Genomic DNA, 14,196 nt, shown 5'->3' on the forward strand with positions numbered 1-14,196 from the left:
TAATGGTTTAGGTATAAATAATAGAAGGGCATATAGAATAATGATGCGATAGATTGACTTCCCAAATCGTTGTGAATACAAAAGAAGATCTCAATTTAAATTTTATTCATACCTAATTCTTTATGGATAATTTTAGTTAAGAATGCTAAGTTGCTATAGAAGTATCGGAGTTTGCCTCATTAGTAGACAATATAATCAATTATATTATTTTCTAATGATATAAGCCCTTTTCGTATGGAATTCTCAATTAATCCAAGCGATTAGTTGCTGATTAGACAAAATTTAATCACAAATTGAGCTTCATTGGGTTCTGAGATGATTTTGAGCATCACTGGTTTAGTTTTGTGTGAAAAAGGTACGTTAAAAAAACAGTTCAGACATGAAAAAGTTTTTGTACAAAAAACTTTTTTTTCCTTAAAAGTATCCATCTCGCAATGTATGGACGGATGGTAGTAAACATAATTACCTATCTTGAGGCAAAGTTTCATCCAAATCAAATATGGCCATTTTTATAATCGGCTTTGTGTATGTCTCAAAAGGATTTTTATTTCAGTCCGCATCGTGCTCTCTTGCCGTGCGGATCTATTTGCTTTTTGCTGAAGGAAGTGTTACTACTACCTAAAGCTACAACAAATTTAAACAGCACTTTTCAGTGCTCAACCTGTAAAAAATTTTCTACCTTGTTCAACTCTTATTCCTCTTCGATCCTTGTTTGGACCCTACCCGAGGTAATCCTTCTTGGATATCGATTTGGAAAATTCCTCTTCGATCCTTCAGATTCTTATAGTAATCTGCTTGGAAGTCGATTTGGATAAAAATTTACTGCCGCCATGGCGCCTAAACGCAAAAGAAAGGGGCAAACTCTTGACCCCCCTTCTGATGAAATTAATTTGAGTAATCAATTTGATTTGCTCACGGATGATGAGAATGATCCATCATCCAAGAAAAATTCTAGTAAACTTTCCCGGCTTAATGCCAAGAAGGAAAAGATTCCCCCTATTGTGATAACCACTACCGATTTCCAATCTCTTCGCATGGAACTTTTGAATTTCGTGAAAGTTAAGTTTTCACTACAAATTGGACGTCGGGGTGAATGCCGTGTATTGGCTGAAACCTTGGACGGATTTAAATGTCTTCTCAAGTATCTTACTGAGAAGAAGCACAAATTTTTTACTTACGACACCAAAACTGAACGTGTGTTCAAGGTTGTCATGAAAGGACTGCCCAGTGGTGAATCCCTGGATCAGATCAAAGATGAACTGGCAAAATTACTTGGAGTTGTGCCACTCCAAGTAATCAAAATGAAAATGAAATCCCGTCCTGGCGATTCGCGCAACGGGATTTCTAATGATTTTTATTTAGTTCACTTCAAGTCTAGTGAACTAAACAACCTTAAGGCCTTAGAAAAAGCTAGCCTTATGCTCCATGTCCGAGTGAAGTGGGAACACTTCAGGAAGACTGGAGGAAATTTCCAAAACCTCACCCAGTGCCGTAAGTGCCAGGGATGGGGTCACGGAACTAAAAATTGCTACATGCCAGCTAAATGCATGAATTGTGGTGATTCCTCTCACGCAAAGGACGACTGTCCTGTGAAGGAAGATCCTAAGAAATTTAAATGTTCAAATTGTGGTGAAAACCACAAATCCAATTTTTGGGAATGTAAGACTCGCAAAGCGATCCTACAATCTCGTTCTAACCGTCAGGTAGGAAACGCTCCACGTTTCCGACCAGGTACAAATTCCTCTGCTGTTAACAACGGTCAGCGAGGAACAAATTCTACATTCGTACCCGTAGGTACAAATATCTCCCCTGCTTCAAATGTTTCATCTGTACCTACTCCCCTCGCCACTAACAATGTTCAGCGAGTTAATGGAGCTACCTATGCTGCTATTGCAGCGGGTAGAAATCAAAATACTAACCAACGTTCTAATGGAAATTTTGACAATTTTGACTTAGGAAGCATTACTGCCCCCAAAATGGAATTTTTACAGAATTCATTAATTGACATGATTTCTGATATGCTTAAATCTAACTCCATGTTTGATGCTATTCAAACTGGAGTAAAATTTGCAAATAATATTGTCATGACTTTAAAATTCAGTAATGGATTTTAAAGCATTAAATATTGTAAATTGGAATGCTCGATCTCTTAAAGATAATGAAGACGAGCTATTTAACTTTTTAAGAGTTCATAACGTGCATATTGCCGTTATAACTGAAACGTTCCTCAAACCTGACCATAAGGTTAAGAAGGACAGAAATTACTTGATTTATAGAAATGATCGTCTTGATGGACCCTGTGGTGGCGTTGCCATCATTATTCATAGACGAATCAAACATAAAATTCTTTCTTCATTTGAAACCAAAGTTTTTGAAACTTTGGGGGTTTCTGTTGAAACAAAATTTGGACAACTTACGTTTATAGCTGCCTATTTGCCATTCCAATGCGTAGGCCAGCAAAAGAATTTTCTCAAGGGTGACCTCCAGAAACTTACCCGTCATAGGTCTAAATTCTTCATTATTGGTGATTTTAATGCAAAACACCGCTCATGGAATAATGCTCAAAGCAATTCCAATGGTAATATTCTGTTTGATGATTGTTCTGCAGGTTATTACACTATTCAATATCCAAACAGCCCAACATACTTTTCTTCTGCAAGAAATCCCTCCACTATTGATTTGGTCTTAACTGATTCATGTCAACTTTGTAGCCAACTGGTTACCCATGCTGACTTCGGTTCTGATCACCTTCCAGTAACTTTTGAAATATCCCAAGAAATAATTTGTAATCCCAACAGCTCTACTTTCAATTACCATAGAGCTGATTGGGAGCAGTATCGAACATTTATGGAATATAACTTCGATCCAAACATTCCTTTGCAAACCAAAGATGAAATTAATTATGCTCTTGAATCTCTGACTACTTCTATAGTTGAAGCAAGAGCTGCCTCAGTACCAAAATGCGAGGTTAAATTCGATTCAATTATAATAGACGATGATCTTCAGCTCTTGATCCGTCTTAAAAATGTCCGTAGGAGACAATATCAAAGAACACGCGATCCTGCCATGAAAGTTATCTGGCGGGATTTGCAAAAACAAATTAAAAAGCGATTCTCTGCCCTGAGGAACAAAACTTTTGAAAATAATATTTCTAAATTAGACCCGAGTTCCAAACCCTTTTGGAAACTCACAAAAATTTTGAAAAAAACCTCAAAAGCCTATTCCAGCGCTTAAAGAAGGTGGTAAAATTTTGATCACAAATTTGGAAAAAGCTCAGAAACTTGCTAAGCAATTCGAGAGTTCCCATAATTTCAGTTTGGGTCTTACTAGTCCTATTGAGAATCAGGTTGCTCGGGATTTTCTGAATATTTTCTCTCGGGAAAATATTTTTGATGATTCCTGGGGGACTGATTTGGACGAAGTAAGGTCTATAACTAAAAATTTTCAAAATATGAAAGCTCCAGGTGATGATGGAATTTTCTATATCCTCATCAAAAAACTCCCAGAGAGTACCTTGTCTTTCTTGGTAAAATTATTTAACAGATGTTTCCATTTGGCATACTTTCCTGATAAATGGAAAAATGCAAAAGTTGTTCCAATTTTGAAGCCGGATAAAAATCCAGCTGAAGCTTCTAGCTACCGTCCAATAAGTTTGCTTTCTTCAATAAGTAAACTTTTTGAAAAGATAATTTTGAATAGAATGATGCTTCACATCAATACGAACTCAATTTTTGCAGATGAGCAGTTTGGATTTCGCCATGGGCATTCAACTACTCATCAACTCTTAAGAGTTAACAATTTAATTCGTTCAAACAAATCTGAAGGCCACTCAACTGGAGTTGCTCTTCTAGACATAGAAAAAGCATTCGACAGTGTTTGGCATGAAGGTTTGATTGCTAAATTGAAAAAGTTTAATTTTCCACTTTATATTATGAAATTAGTTCAAAATTATTTAACTGACAGAACTCTTCAAGTAAATTATCAAAATTCCAAATCTAATCGTCTACCTGTTAGGGCAGGAGTTCCTCAGGGTAGCATTCTTGGGCCTATATTGTATAACATTTTCACTTCGGACCTCCCTGATTTGCCTCAGGGTTGCCACAAATCTTTGTTCGCTGATGACACAGGCATTTCCGCTAAAGGAAGAAGTCTTCGTGTTATTTGCAGCAGACTTCAGAAAAGTTTAGATATTTTCTCTTCTTATTTACAAAAATGGAAGATTTCTCCCAACGCTTCCAAAACTCAACTTATAATATTTCCACATAAGCCTAGAGCTTCGTTTTTGAAACCTAGTAGTAGTCACATAGTCACTATGAACGGAGTTCCAATTTCCTGGTCAAACCAAGTGAAATATCTTGGATTAATACTTGACCAAAAATTAACTTTTAAAGATCACATTGAGGGCATTCAAGCCAAATGTAACAAATATATTAAATGTTTGTATCCTCTTATAAACAGGAAATCCAAACTTTGCCTGACGAATAAACTTCTAATATTTAAACAAGTTTTTAGACCGGCCATGCTTTACGCTGTACCAATATGGTCTAGTTGCTGCACTACCAGGAAAAAAGCACTTCAAAGGATTCAGAACAAAATTCTGAAAATGATTTTGAAGTTGCCTCCCTGGTACAGTACAACCGAAGTACATAGAATTTCGAATGTTGAGACTTTAGCACAAATGTCCAACAAAATAATTAATAATTTCAGGCAAAAATCGTTGCAATCCTCAATTGCAACGATTAATTCCCTTTATACTTAGATAAGATTTAGTTTTAGTTTTTAGTTTTAAGATATCAATTGTTATACTGACATGCAGGTTAAAAAACCTGTTTAAAATACTGAATTGCCAAGACATGAACAATGTAAAAACACTTAGATATATATCATAACAATTAAGGCTGGTACGTTACTGCAGTAACTGGAGCACCTAGGTTAAAATGAAATGTAATTTATTTTGAATTTGGAACAAATAAAGAGTTAAAAAAAAAAAAAAAAAAAAAAAAGGATTTTTATTTCAGTATTTTTTTTTCAAAAACTTAGGCAATTTCGTAAAAGTCATCCATACAACACATTTTTGTAGGAGTTGTAATTTTTCCATAATATTTTTTTTGAAAAACATCGGCAGAAAAAGTGTGGCCCTTCTCAAATGTTAGTCTAGATAAATTTTGGAAAAAAAAAACTGTGTATGCAAAAGTGCTTATTTAGTCAAAGTCTACACATCCAGAAAATTTCATTGAAATCTGAGCGGGTATTGCCAGCTTCGATTCGATTTGGCGCAAAATGCATTAGAGGTAACTCTAAGACCAGAAGGTCCCGAAAAACGTGCTCAACTTTTTGGCTCAGCTCCGGTACTCTATTCGGTTCCAAGCTAATCGATGCACCCCTCGAAACATAGGAAAATACACGAACCCCTCATTTTATCGGTCAAACTTTCATAGCGAATCAAAATAAACATAGTGTAGTACTAGAATTTCGACTAGAGTGGGGTACGTTAATCGATTTGCTTGGGACCAATAGGCTAGTCAAGTAGTGAGCCAATTTAAAATCGTTATTTTCTACCGGTTGGCTGTAGTGCAACCGCTTTGATGTGATAATAATTTTAATTTTTTGCTGTGAAGATAAATCATCAATCAAGATTATTTTAGGAAAGAGAGAATCGCACACAACACGGATAATACGGGGACCTGATAAAATAATTGACAGCCAAATATGTGTTCAACTATGAAGAGCCGCCACAGCTCCGAGATTAATTGACCGGTTATAATAATTAGCCGATATTATAAAACAAGAATAATTTTCCAATAGAACGCTTCCACTTACATCAATTCGAAAGCCGGAGATTTTCTGGTGTTTGCAGATTATGTCAAAGGTATAATTTTTCTGCTGCTCGTAATTTTATTTCAAAAGTGCATAGTTCAGTCTAATCAATTTTGTCGGGATTGGCATAGTTTGCATAATTTCGAGGGGATTGGCATAATTTGAAAAAAAAGTTGTATTCTCGGTACTTATCGAAGATTTGACACAATGTAATCGTTTGGTTCGTCGTTGATCGCCTTTCGCAAAGAACATCCTTGTATTGTCTGTTTCATTGCTCGAATAAAAAATTACCATACAAAAACATTAGAACCTATTTACAATGCAATAACGTTTATTGCAGTATGATTTAATAAAATACAATTAAATACATTTAAACTTATTGTTACGTACTATAGAATCTATTGTAAACGAGACTTTTACTATAGACAACCGTAACCATAAAAAAATCTATTTTTCTCGATCAAGTTGATTTCATTTCAATAAGTTTTATTGTTTTTTCATCAATATATTGATAACACCGAATTTATTGTGAACTTATTGTGGAGACCAATACAATTACAATAGGGTTAATTGTCAACAATAAAATCTATTGTGTTTTAATGTAATTTCAACTTCAAATGGCTTATTCAAGATTTTAGAACAAATCATTATTCGAAAACGTCACCTTCAATCCAATTGACGGCTGGCACAAAGTTGTAGGAGAAACATATTTCTTTTCAGGATAAAATATACACGATAAAATATTAATTTAATTTTGCCAAAAAATCCAATAAACTGAGTCTAAATATCTTAAATAACAAAAAATGTAATGGGGGAATTATAAATTCTGTTTTAAAAATTAATCTGCTCGTAAAAAATTGAAAAATTCCTCAATTAAAAAAACCCGAGATTTAGATTTAAAAAGCTTTTCAAAACAACTTTGTTGAAGACCGCAAATCGATTCGAATTTCTGTACATAAGGTTATTATTTTTTACTTCAGGACTAGTACTCCACGCGTAACTTAAGGCCCTCTGCTCTCCACTGCTGTTTAGTTCAATTGAAATAAGATTTAAAAAGCAAAGATTTTTGAGGAAATTTGTCTAAAGGTGTGATTTGTTTTTATTGCAAATACTTGAAGAGAGCGAAAAGACATATTCACTGTTTGTTTGTCTTGAGGTTTTGCTTAAGATTTCGCGTCAGCATCCCGTGCAAAAAGCGTAATATGTTTGTATTATTTTGCATATGGCATATTCGAATACCGACTTTAGTGTTAGTTTCAACGGATCCTATAGTTGAAGATATATCATTATTAAAAACAGTGTTAATATAAATGCATAATATCTCATATATGAATTAATTGTATTGTGCCCACAGTTAATGAGTTATCTAAACGTGAAGTTTTGTTGAAGATATCATTTGACAGATATTCTATACAGTCAAAAACTTCAAACTGTTTTGAAGCACTGTGGTTGTGTCCAAGTCGTAATATGCACACTATATTTATCTAATTTTTGGGTTACTCGGTTCAAGTGAGATGCATTTAATACAGCTGGTGTTTGCCTTGATAGCAAACAGGAACTGCCGAACTGGGATTGAACTCAGGCCCCTTGGGATGATAGGCAATCACGCTTACCACCGACGCCACTTGAAAGCTTATGTATGTAGAGCCGTTCCCTACTTTACAGCGTTCACACTTTAGGATGGAAAACGATTTTAAGGATGTGAATATATTCATCAATGATATATTTATAACTGTCATTGAAATTATTGATTAAAATAGATATCTCATTTTACTAAAATTAAATAAAAAATGGTTCAATGAAAAACCTTATGGGGGGTGACAACACATTTATTTAGTTAACATATCTTAAAATATGTCAATGTAACGAAGCTATTAAGAGTACACAATGTACTTCGTATGGATGGCCAAAGATCACATGTAACCCTTATCTATCCACATAAAAGTTTGTTCAAACTTGTGTTTAACTGTGATTAACTGTGCACTATTTAAATAAAACATCTGGTTAATGTTATCAGCACTTTACTCCAGGACTTCAAGGAACATATTCTAGTAATCATTTTCTGTATATTCAAGATATATGGATCAATGAACATTTTTAAAATTTGGCCCAATGTCACCCCGTCTTACGGTACTTCCACAGTTATTAATTTAAAGCTTTCTATGCCTACCAATGTTTGAATTTGTATATTGTGTGGCCAGCACAATGATACTCTATGCCCAGGGAAGTGGAACACATTTTCAACCCGGACCAAATTTACTATATTCTCTGAAAAATCCACACGATTTTCCTCATACGAAAGGCCACAATGCTCAAAACACCCTATATTTCAGTGAATTTATCAGTATTGTTTCGACAAAAAAGTGTGCCATCAAAAGTCCACAATTATCGACCCCCCTTACCAATCGTAGTGTATTTAGTTATACTTATTGCATTACCGGTTGTATCTTCCCTCGTCTCCTTCCCCTAAAATGAAACGTCATTTATGGATCATTCCCTATGGGCAACCATTGGCCATTTAAAATCTTGCAAAGAATTTCATAATGGCGTATTCTATATTTTTCAGTAAGTCATAGGACGCAAACGACACTTGTAATCGAAATGACGTCTTAGATCAGGGGTCTCATTATGGACGAAACGAAACACTTTTTCATACAAGCGTTCTACAATAAATGCTTCGTTTTGACTTCCGCTATGAGACCCAGAGATGTTAATCGATGCATTAAAATCATTGCAGACGTTAAGTTTGACTATATCGACGATTATCGATTAACAACCCTATCTGAGATAAATACAGTTTTTCTTCTTTATATTACACACAGGTGAAAATTAAGTAGTTGTTCTATGATCATTGACACCTGCAAATTTCTATAAGCTCGAATTTTTCATCAGCATTTTAATGAAAAATATTAAAAAATTCTAGAAAAGATACTTTTTTTTATTGATAATGATGCTATGATTTATTTAAAAATATCGACTGCTGTACTTTGAATTTTTTTGAAAGATTCAAAATGACCGAAATTTAGCAAAAATGTCCAAAACAAACAACTGTGCAAAATTACAAACCAGTCGCAGGAGGTCTAGTCGGAAATTCAATATATTATTGCTATTTGGCTTGGAATAGCTAAAATACAATTTGACATAGTTGTTTACCGTTTAGGTCAATCGAAAATGAAATTATTGTTATTAAGATCGCTAGACTCTACACCGTTTAAAATCACACGGGCCGTGCAAAATTTGTGAACGATGATCAAATTAAACTACTTTTATTAGGATAATATTTCATTATGAATAACTGTACTTTGAACTCGTGCCGATCAGCATACTACACTAGCTCAATGATGCCATACCCCACGGCAGGTCAGGGCTCAAACGCAGTCAAGGTTGTTGAGGTTTTATGAGACGAAACATCTCTGCTCACGTCATTCTTCACAAGGAAAATAAAGCAGCTGCTTTCGTCCCATGTGCTGTTGTTTTGAAATAAATGGTCTAGGTGAAGTTGCCTTCTGAGCGTTGGTGCTTAGTTCAGGGGAACTAGGGGCAAGAAGTTCACGCTAACGATAGTGCGTTGTTAAATACGATTCCGTGAATATTTATAGGAGTTTGAGCACCGAATTGTAAGTTTATAACCTTGTCTCCATGTATTATCATTGAAATTAAAATTAAACCCCATAAAAAAATGATAATGATTTTTTTTAAATGTCATGTCATACCTGCTCTAAAACATGCTGCAGTGTAAGGGGCAAAAAAAGGTCTAAAATGAAGTAAAACTGCTAAATGTTCATTTATAAACAACAAATTACGATTCTTTAGTATGCCAGTAACTGCTTTTATTGTTTATTCCACAAACATATTGACTTAACAATATTTTTTTTTATCCAAAACATATAACCGTGTGCGTCAAAGAATTCAAATGGAAACTATGTTTTATCGAAGACAACATACCAAGAAGCCTGGCAACTTTGTCTGAATCCAAGCGACAGACACAGTAGCATTGCATTCGAGCGAAGGTGGAAGCAACGCATAGAAACACGAGCAAATACACAAACCTTTCTTCTGAGGATGGAACCTTTGCTATCCAATTTTATAGCAAATGACACGATTGTGCCAGTCTTCTTGATATGTTGTCTTCGGTTTTATACTATTTTATACAGTTTGTTTCCTAAATTTCACGAAAATAATATATATTGGAAAAATAAATGCCCCATTGTGCTAATTTCTTAACATTTATTGTTATTAATGTTTCAATCAACCATCAATAGTGACGTCTCAATGCAGAATTTGTGAAAAAAATAAATTGGAAATTTCGAAAACTTTATTCTTATAAAAAACAAAAACTAGCTTTTCAATACAAAATGATTTTTTGCATTTTTTTTTTACTACTTCGATTTGGACAGAAGTTTCTAGAATGCGTCATAGGTATACCATGCATTGATTGATGGTGACTTAGGATTGAAATGCTTTCATTTTCAAGATATATTGAGGGTGGCACTCTTGCCCCGGGTGACCTTCTTGCCCCTAGTGCCTCAATATGCTCACGGAGGATTTCCCAACTCTGACAAAAATCAAGTCGAATGCATTGAGATTTCTTTCAGTGTTTGATTGTGCTGCTGAAACACGCCACATATAAGGCATTTTTAATTTGACATTGATGGGTACGGTCAAGGATTCTCAATCAAAATATTATCCAGCTTTTCAAAGCCACCTGGTGACATCGCATGGTAACTTTGAACGATACACATATACATTCAAACGCTTGTATATGTGTGTATGTGTTTTGAACAGAAACGTGGTAGGGGCGAAGAAAACCGTTGGCCCAGGTGTCACTCTTAGAGGGGTGACACCCAAGAGAAAATTATTTACATCCGATAAATAGGCAGAACTTTATTTTAACAAAATTTGTAAATACAGTAACAGCTCCATACACCCAACAAACTTGCTAAAAGATGCTGGTAAAAAAAACTGAAGTCGTTAATAATTTCTAAGTATGTATGCCTTTACCGAACTGCTTTCAATATGCAATAGCATCAAATTTGAGAATAGATCCTGACCCAAAAAGATCTCACCGGCGTATCACAGAAAAACTTCACTTGAATCAAGCAGAACTGATTTAAAAAGTATCGGCGGTCAATCAGATTTTATTTCTTGCTTCAGCTTATTAATATGATATGATTGATCCCAAGCATGTTTCTCAAGGCCATCGTTCAAATCAATGTGGCTAACGCCGGAGATGTTTTTGAGAACGAATTATTTTTCTGTATTCAGGTTAAGCTTCAGAAATACGAACACCAATCGTTCAAAAAGAAAATTTCTCAATATATTTTTTTTATGTTTGCTGTTTTGATTTAATTTTATACCAACAGTGACACGTAATACACCAACTGTCGAATACTAATTAACAATATACTGAAATCAGGCACATTACCATGGGGCGCAAACCTGCTCCCTACATCAATATATATGAATCATAACAAATTACTAATATCCACTTTCCCACACTTTATTCCATGGCTTCAATGCTAAATGCATTCTTATCGTTCAATTATTCTTACTTTATGAAAGATTTTAATTTAGGCTAAGGTTTACTATAATCTTGGATGTGGCATATTAGTCGTATATTTGACCTCTCATTGGTCATTCAAATAAATAGTATACCCAGTGGCCTAGCGTGACTGTGTGTTATAGAAGGCTATTGGATAAAAACATAATCCTGCGAGCGGAATGGATGAGGTGTTTGTATTTTATCGTGTGTTAATTTACTTAAATCAGCATAATTTTTTTTTTTAAATAAAAACATCACATTTTTGCACTTATGGTTAAACTTGTTGAAAGTCTTTCCAAACTTAAAAATATCAGAGGCATTTTTTTATAGAATGGTTCCGATGTTTAAACGTTTTTAAATTGCTTCGTTGCTGGGGTGAGTTTTCTTAATCAGTTCATCCTTATGATTAGGCATAATGATAAGGCCTGGGAAAATTGTGAAGAACTTCCGGAAAAAATCTAAGAAACTTCGACAGGAAGTCACAATAAACTCCCGAGGTTTTTTGCGGTTGAAGCTATATCAAACCTCCAGCCAAATTGAAGTATCCTTTTTGTCAGAAGTAACTTCGCTATTTTCATTATTTATGTATAGTTGAACTTTATAATAAATTTTAAATTTTAAACACATTATTCTCTTGGGAGACACCTGGGGCGGTCAACTCCTCCCACCCCCACCAGGCAACGCCCCTTAATATACCTAGCAACTGTTATGTCATTAGGAGCCCCTGGTGAATAGTTATGGGGTTATGGGCTAATATTGTATTACTTAAATATGTTGTATAATGACAACAAGTATGGACATTTCGAGCACAAAAGAAACTCATTTTTTTCTAAATTGTATCCAAACTTTGAATATATTTTTTTTTGTATTGGGTTTGAGCTAAGTAGATTTACAAATATATGAAAAAAAAGGTTTTTAAAAATTGCATAACAAATGTTAAAAGCAATTGATTCTTTTATAATTAATAATTCCTTTCAATAATTCATAATTCATACATATATATTCAAGTGTGAAAGAAGTACTCTATTTATATTCAAGTATGATAGTGGTGGCGGGGGGGGGGGGGGGCACCCCTCACCATCCCTCTCCAAAGGGGGAGTTTGGTAAAGAGAGATGAAAAAACCGATTTGTACCTTCCTTAAAAGTTGTCCTAGTTCGCTATTCTAATATCTATATACAATCTTCACACTGCCGTACTCTAACGGAACTATCAACTCTATGCTTTCATCTACTCCATCTATCGTATAAAAATTACCACTACAGTCTGTTATTTGAAATTAGCATCTTCAACTATGTAAAATCGTTTACTTCACGTAGAAGTAATACTAAAAAACATATAGTCAAAGTATGATAGAAGTACTTTAATTTTGAATTGTTAATCTTCTAGTTTTTACTATGCATACCATACCATTTCTGGGTTTCGAAATATTTCGCACAATGGAAATGAAAGCTATCATGAGACGAGCATTTCAGTATGTGTTCAGGAAGGCATAGATAGCAGTGATGTCTTATTTTATTGTTTCATCTAATACCGAGATGCACATGGTTGAACAAATCATATTTACAAATTTTGATTCATCGAAATCTAAAAACTAGGTCATCCTCAACATTGATCCAACAACTTCGAGCTGTCTCATCATACGCAGTCATTCGAAACAACCGAAAACCACCCAGTCAACAGTATAATTTTATAATTGTAGTCGTCTGCGTGAAACCAAGGTAATCAAGATTTTTGGGTGATGCGCTGAGTCAAGGATGCTTTCAACGTTTGAGAAAAGGTATGAGGTAACTTATTCAGAAATATTGTGTAAACAAATTTGTGGATCTCTCTCTCTGTGACGGCTTATAGAAATGGTTAATTGAAGGTCATGAGATAAAGAAGAAAATCGCTTACTTTTCACTGCCCAAACTTTTCCTGCTTGTAATCCTCTCATATAGTCTTCCATTTCCAACGAGCAGTTGTTTGTCAACCGTTTGCTGATATCGCTCCAATTATCTCCGACATTTCGAATATCAAACACATGTAAAATTTCATCCAGGATTATAAGATTTTTAAATGACGGTTCACTGTTTTCTGTACTTTTAACAACTGAGCTCTCTGACTGAGCGTTGATTTTATCCGCATATATTAAAAATAGAAACAGCGTGTAAACTTTTAAATTCTTCATTTTAGAATGGATCACGTTTCACTCTCTTCTTTATCACAAATGCACTAATATTTGACTATTTCAATCTTGACTGCTGGTTACTGTTTTATTTTATGATCATCTGCAAGGATCGCTGCATCTTAGTCAATAAACATCGACGAACAAACGTGTTGAAGTACAAGTTTGCAACTGCTCGCGCGCGCACTCTTTCGATTGGACCCGTTTGCGGGTAACGCCGGTGACTTAACTAAGAGACAGACGAAAGCGAACTGAACGGGCGTCGAGGCGGCAACCCCACAATACTCCATTCTCAGCATTTCACGTGTTTGCTTACCTTATTACAGCATACACAACAGTTTCATAAAAAACGTCTGACGAAAAAGCTTCACGGAGCTAAGAGCTACCTACATTGTGGTTTGTGCTGTATGAAAGTATAAGTTAAATAATTTTCAAATTTTACAGTGAAACTTTCTTTTCCCTTATTTGCTGTGTTTGGTTGTATGTGGTCACTTGCTGCAGCGATGTTATACAATAATCCAAGGCAACTAGACATACATCCACATTGACACAAATATCAAACAGCTGGGCTTCAATCTATTTATTATTATATGTGGTAATAACTATGTGATTTTACGGACTTTTTACTTGGTTTTGCTGGCTGTTACTATTACCGAGACGAAGCCAATCGAA

The 14,196-nt window shown here is 34.8% G+C and overlaps 1 protein-coding gene across 1 annotated transcript in view; it reads right to left on the reverse strand.

Moving 5' to 3' along the window:
* LOC135707880 (O-acyltransferase like protein) overlaps positions 1–13,786 on the reverse strand; it is a 102,514-nt gene extending 88,728 nt beyond the window's left edge. The window contains exon 1 of the mRNA XM_065229784.1: positions 13,254–13,786. Coding sequence (XP_065085856.1) covers positions 13,254–13,527 — 274 coding nt within the window. The 5' untranslated portion in view covers positions 13,528–13,786. The remainder of the gene's footprint in view (positions 1–13,253) is intronic.
* Between the last annotated feature and the right edge of the window lie 410 nt (positions 13,787–14,196).

The sequence above is a fragment of the Ochlerotatus camptorhynchus genome, unplaced genomic scaffold (assembly GCF_037179485.1).
Source record: "Ochlerotatus camptorhynchus isolate MF236.1 unplaced genomic scaffold, CSIRO-AGI_Acam_v1.1 ptg000322l, whole genome shotgun sequence".
Taxonomy (NCBI): Eukaryota; Metazoa; Arthropoda; class Insecta; order Diptera; family Culicidae; genus Ochlerotatus; species Ochlerotatus camptorhynchus.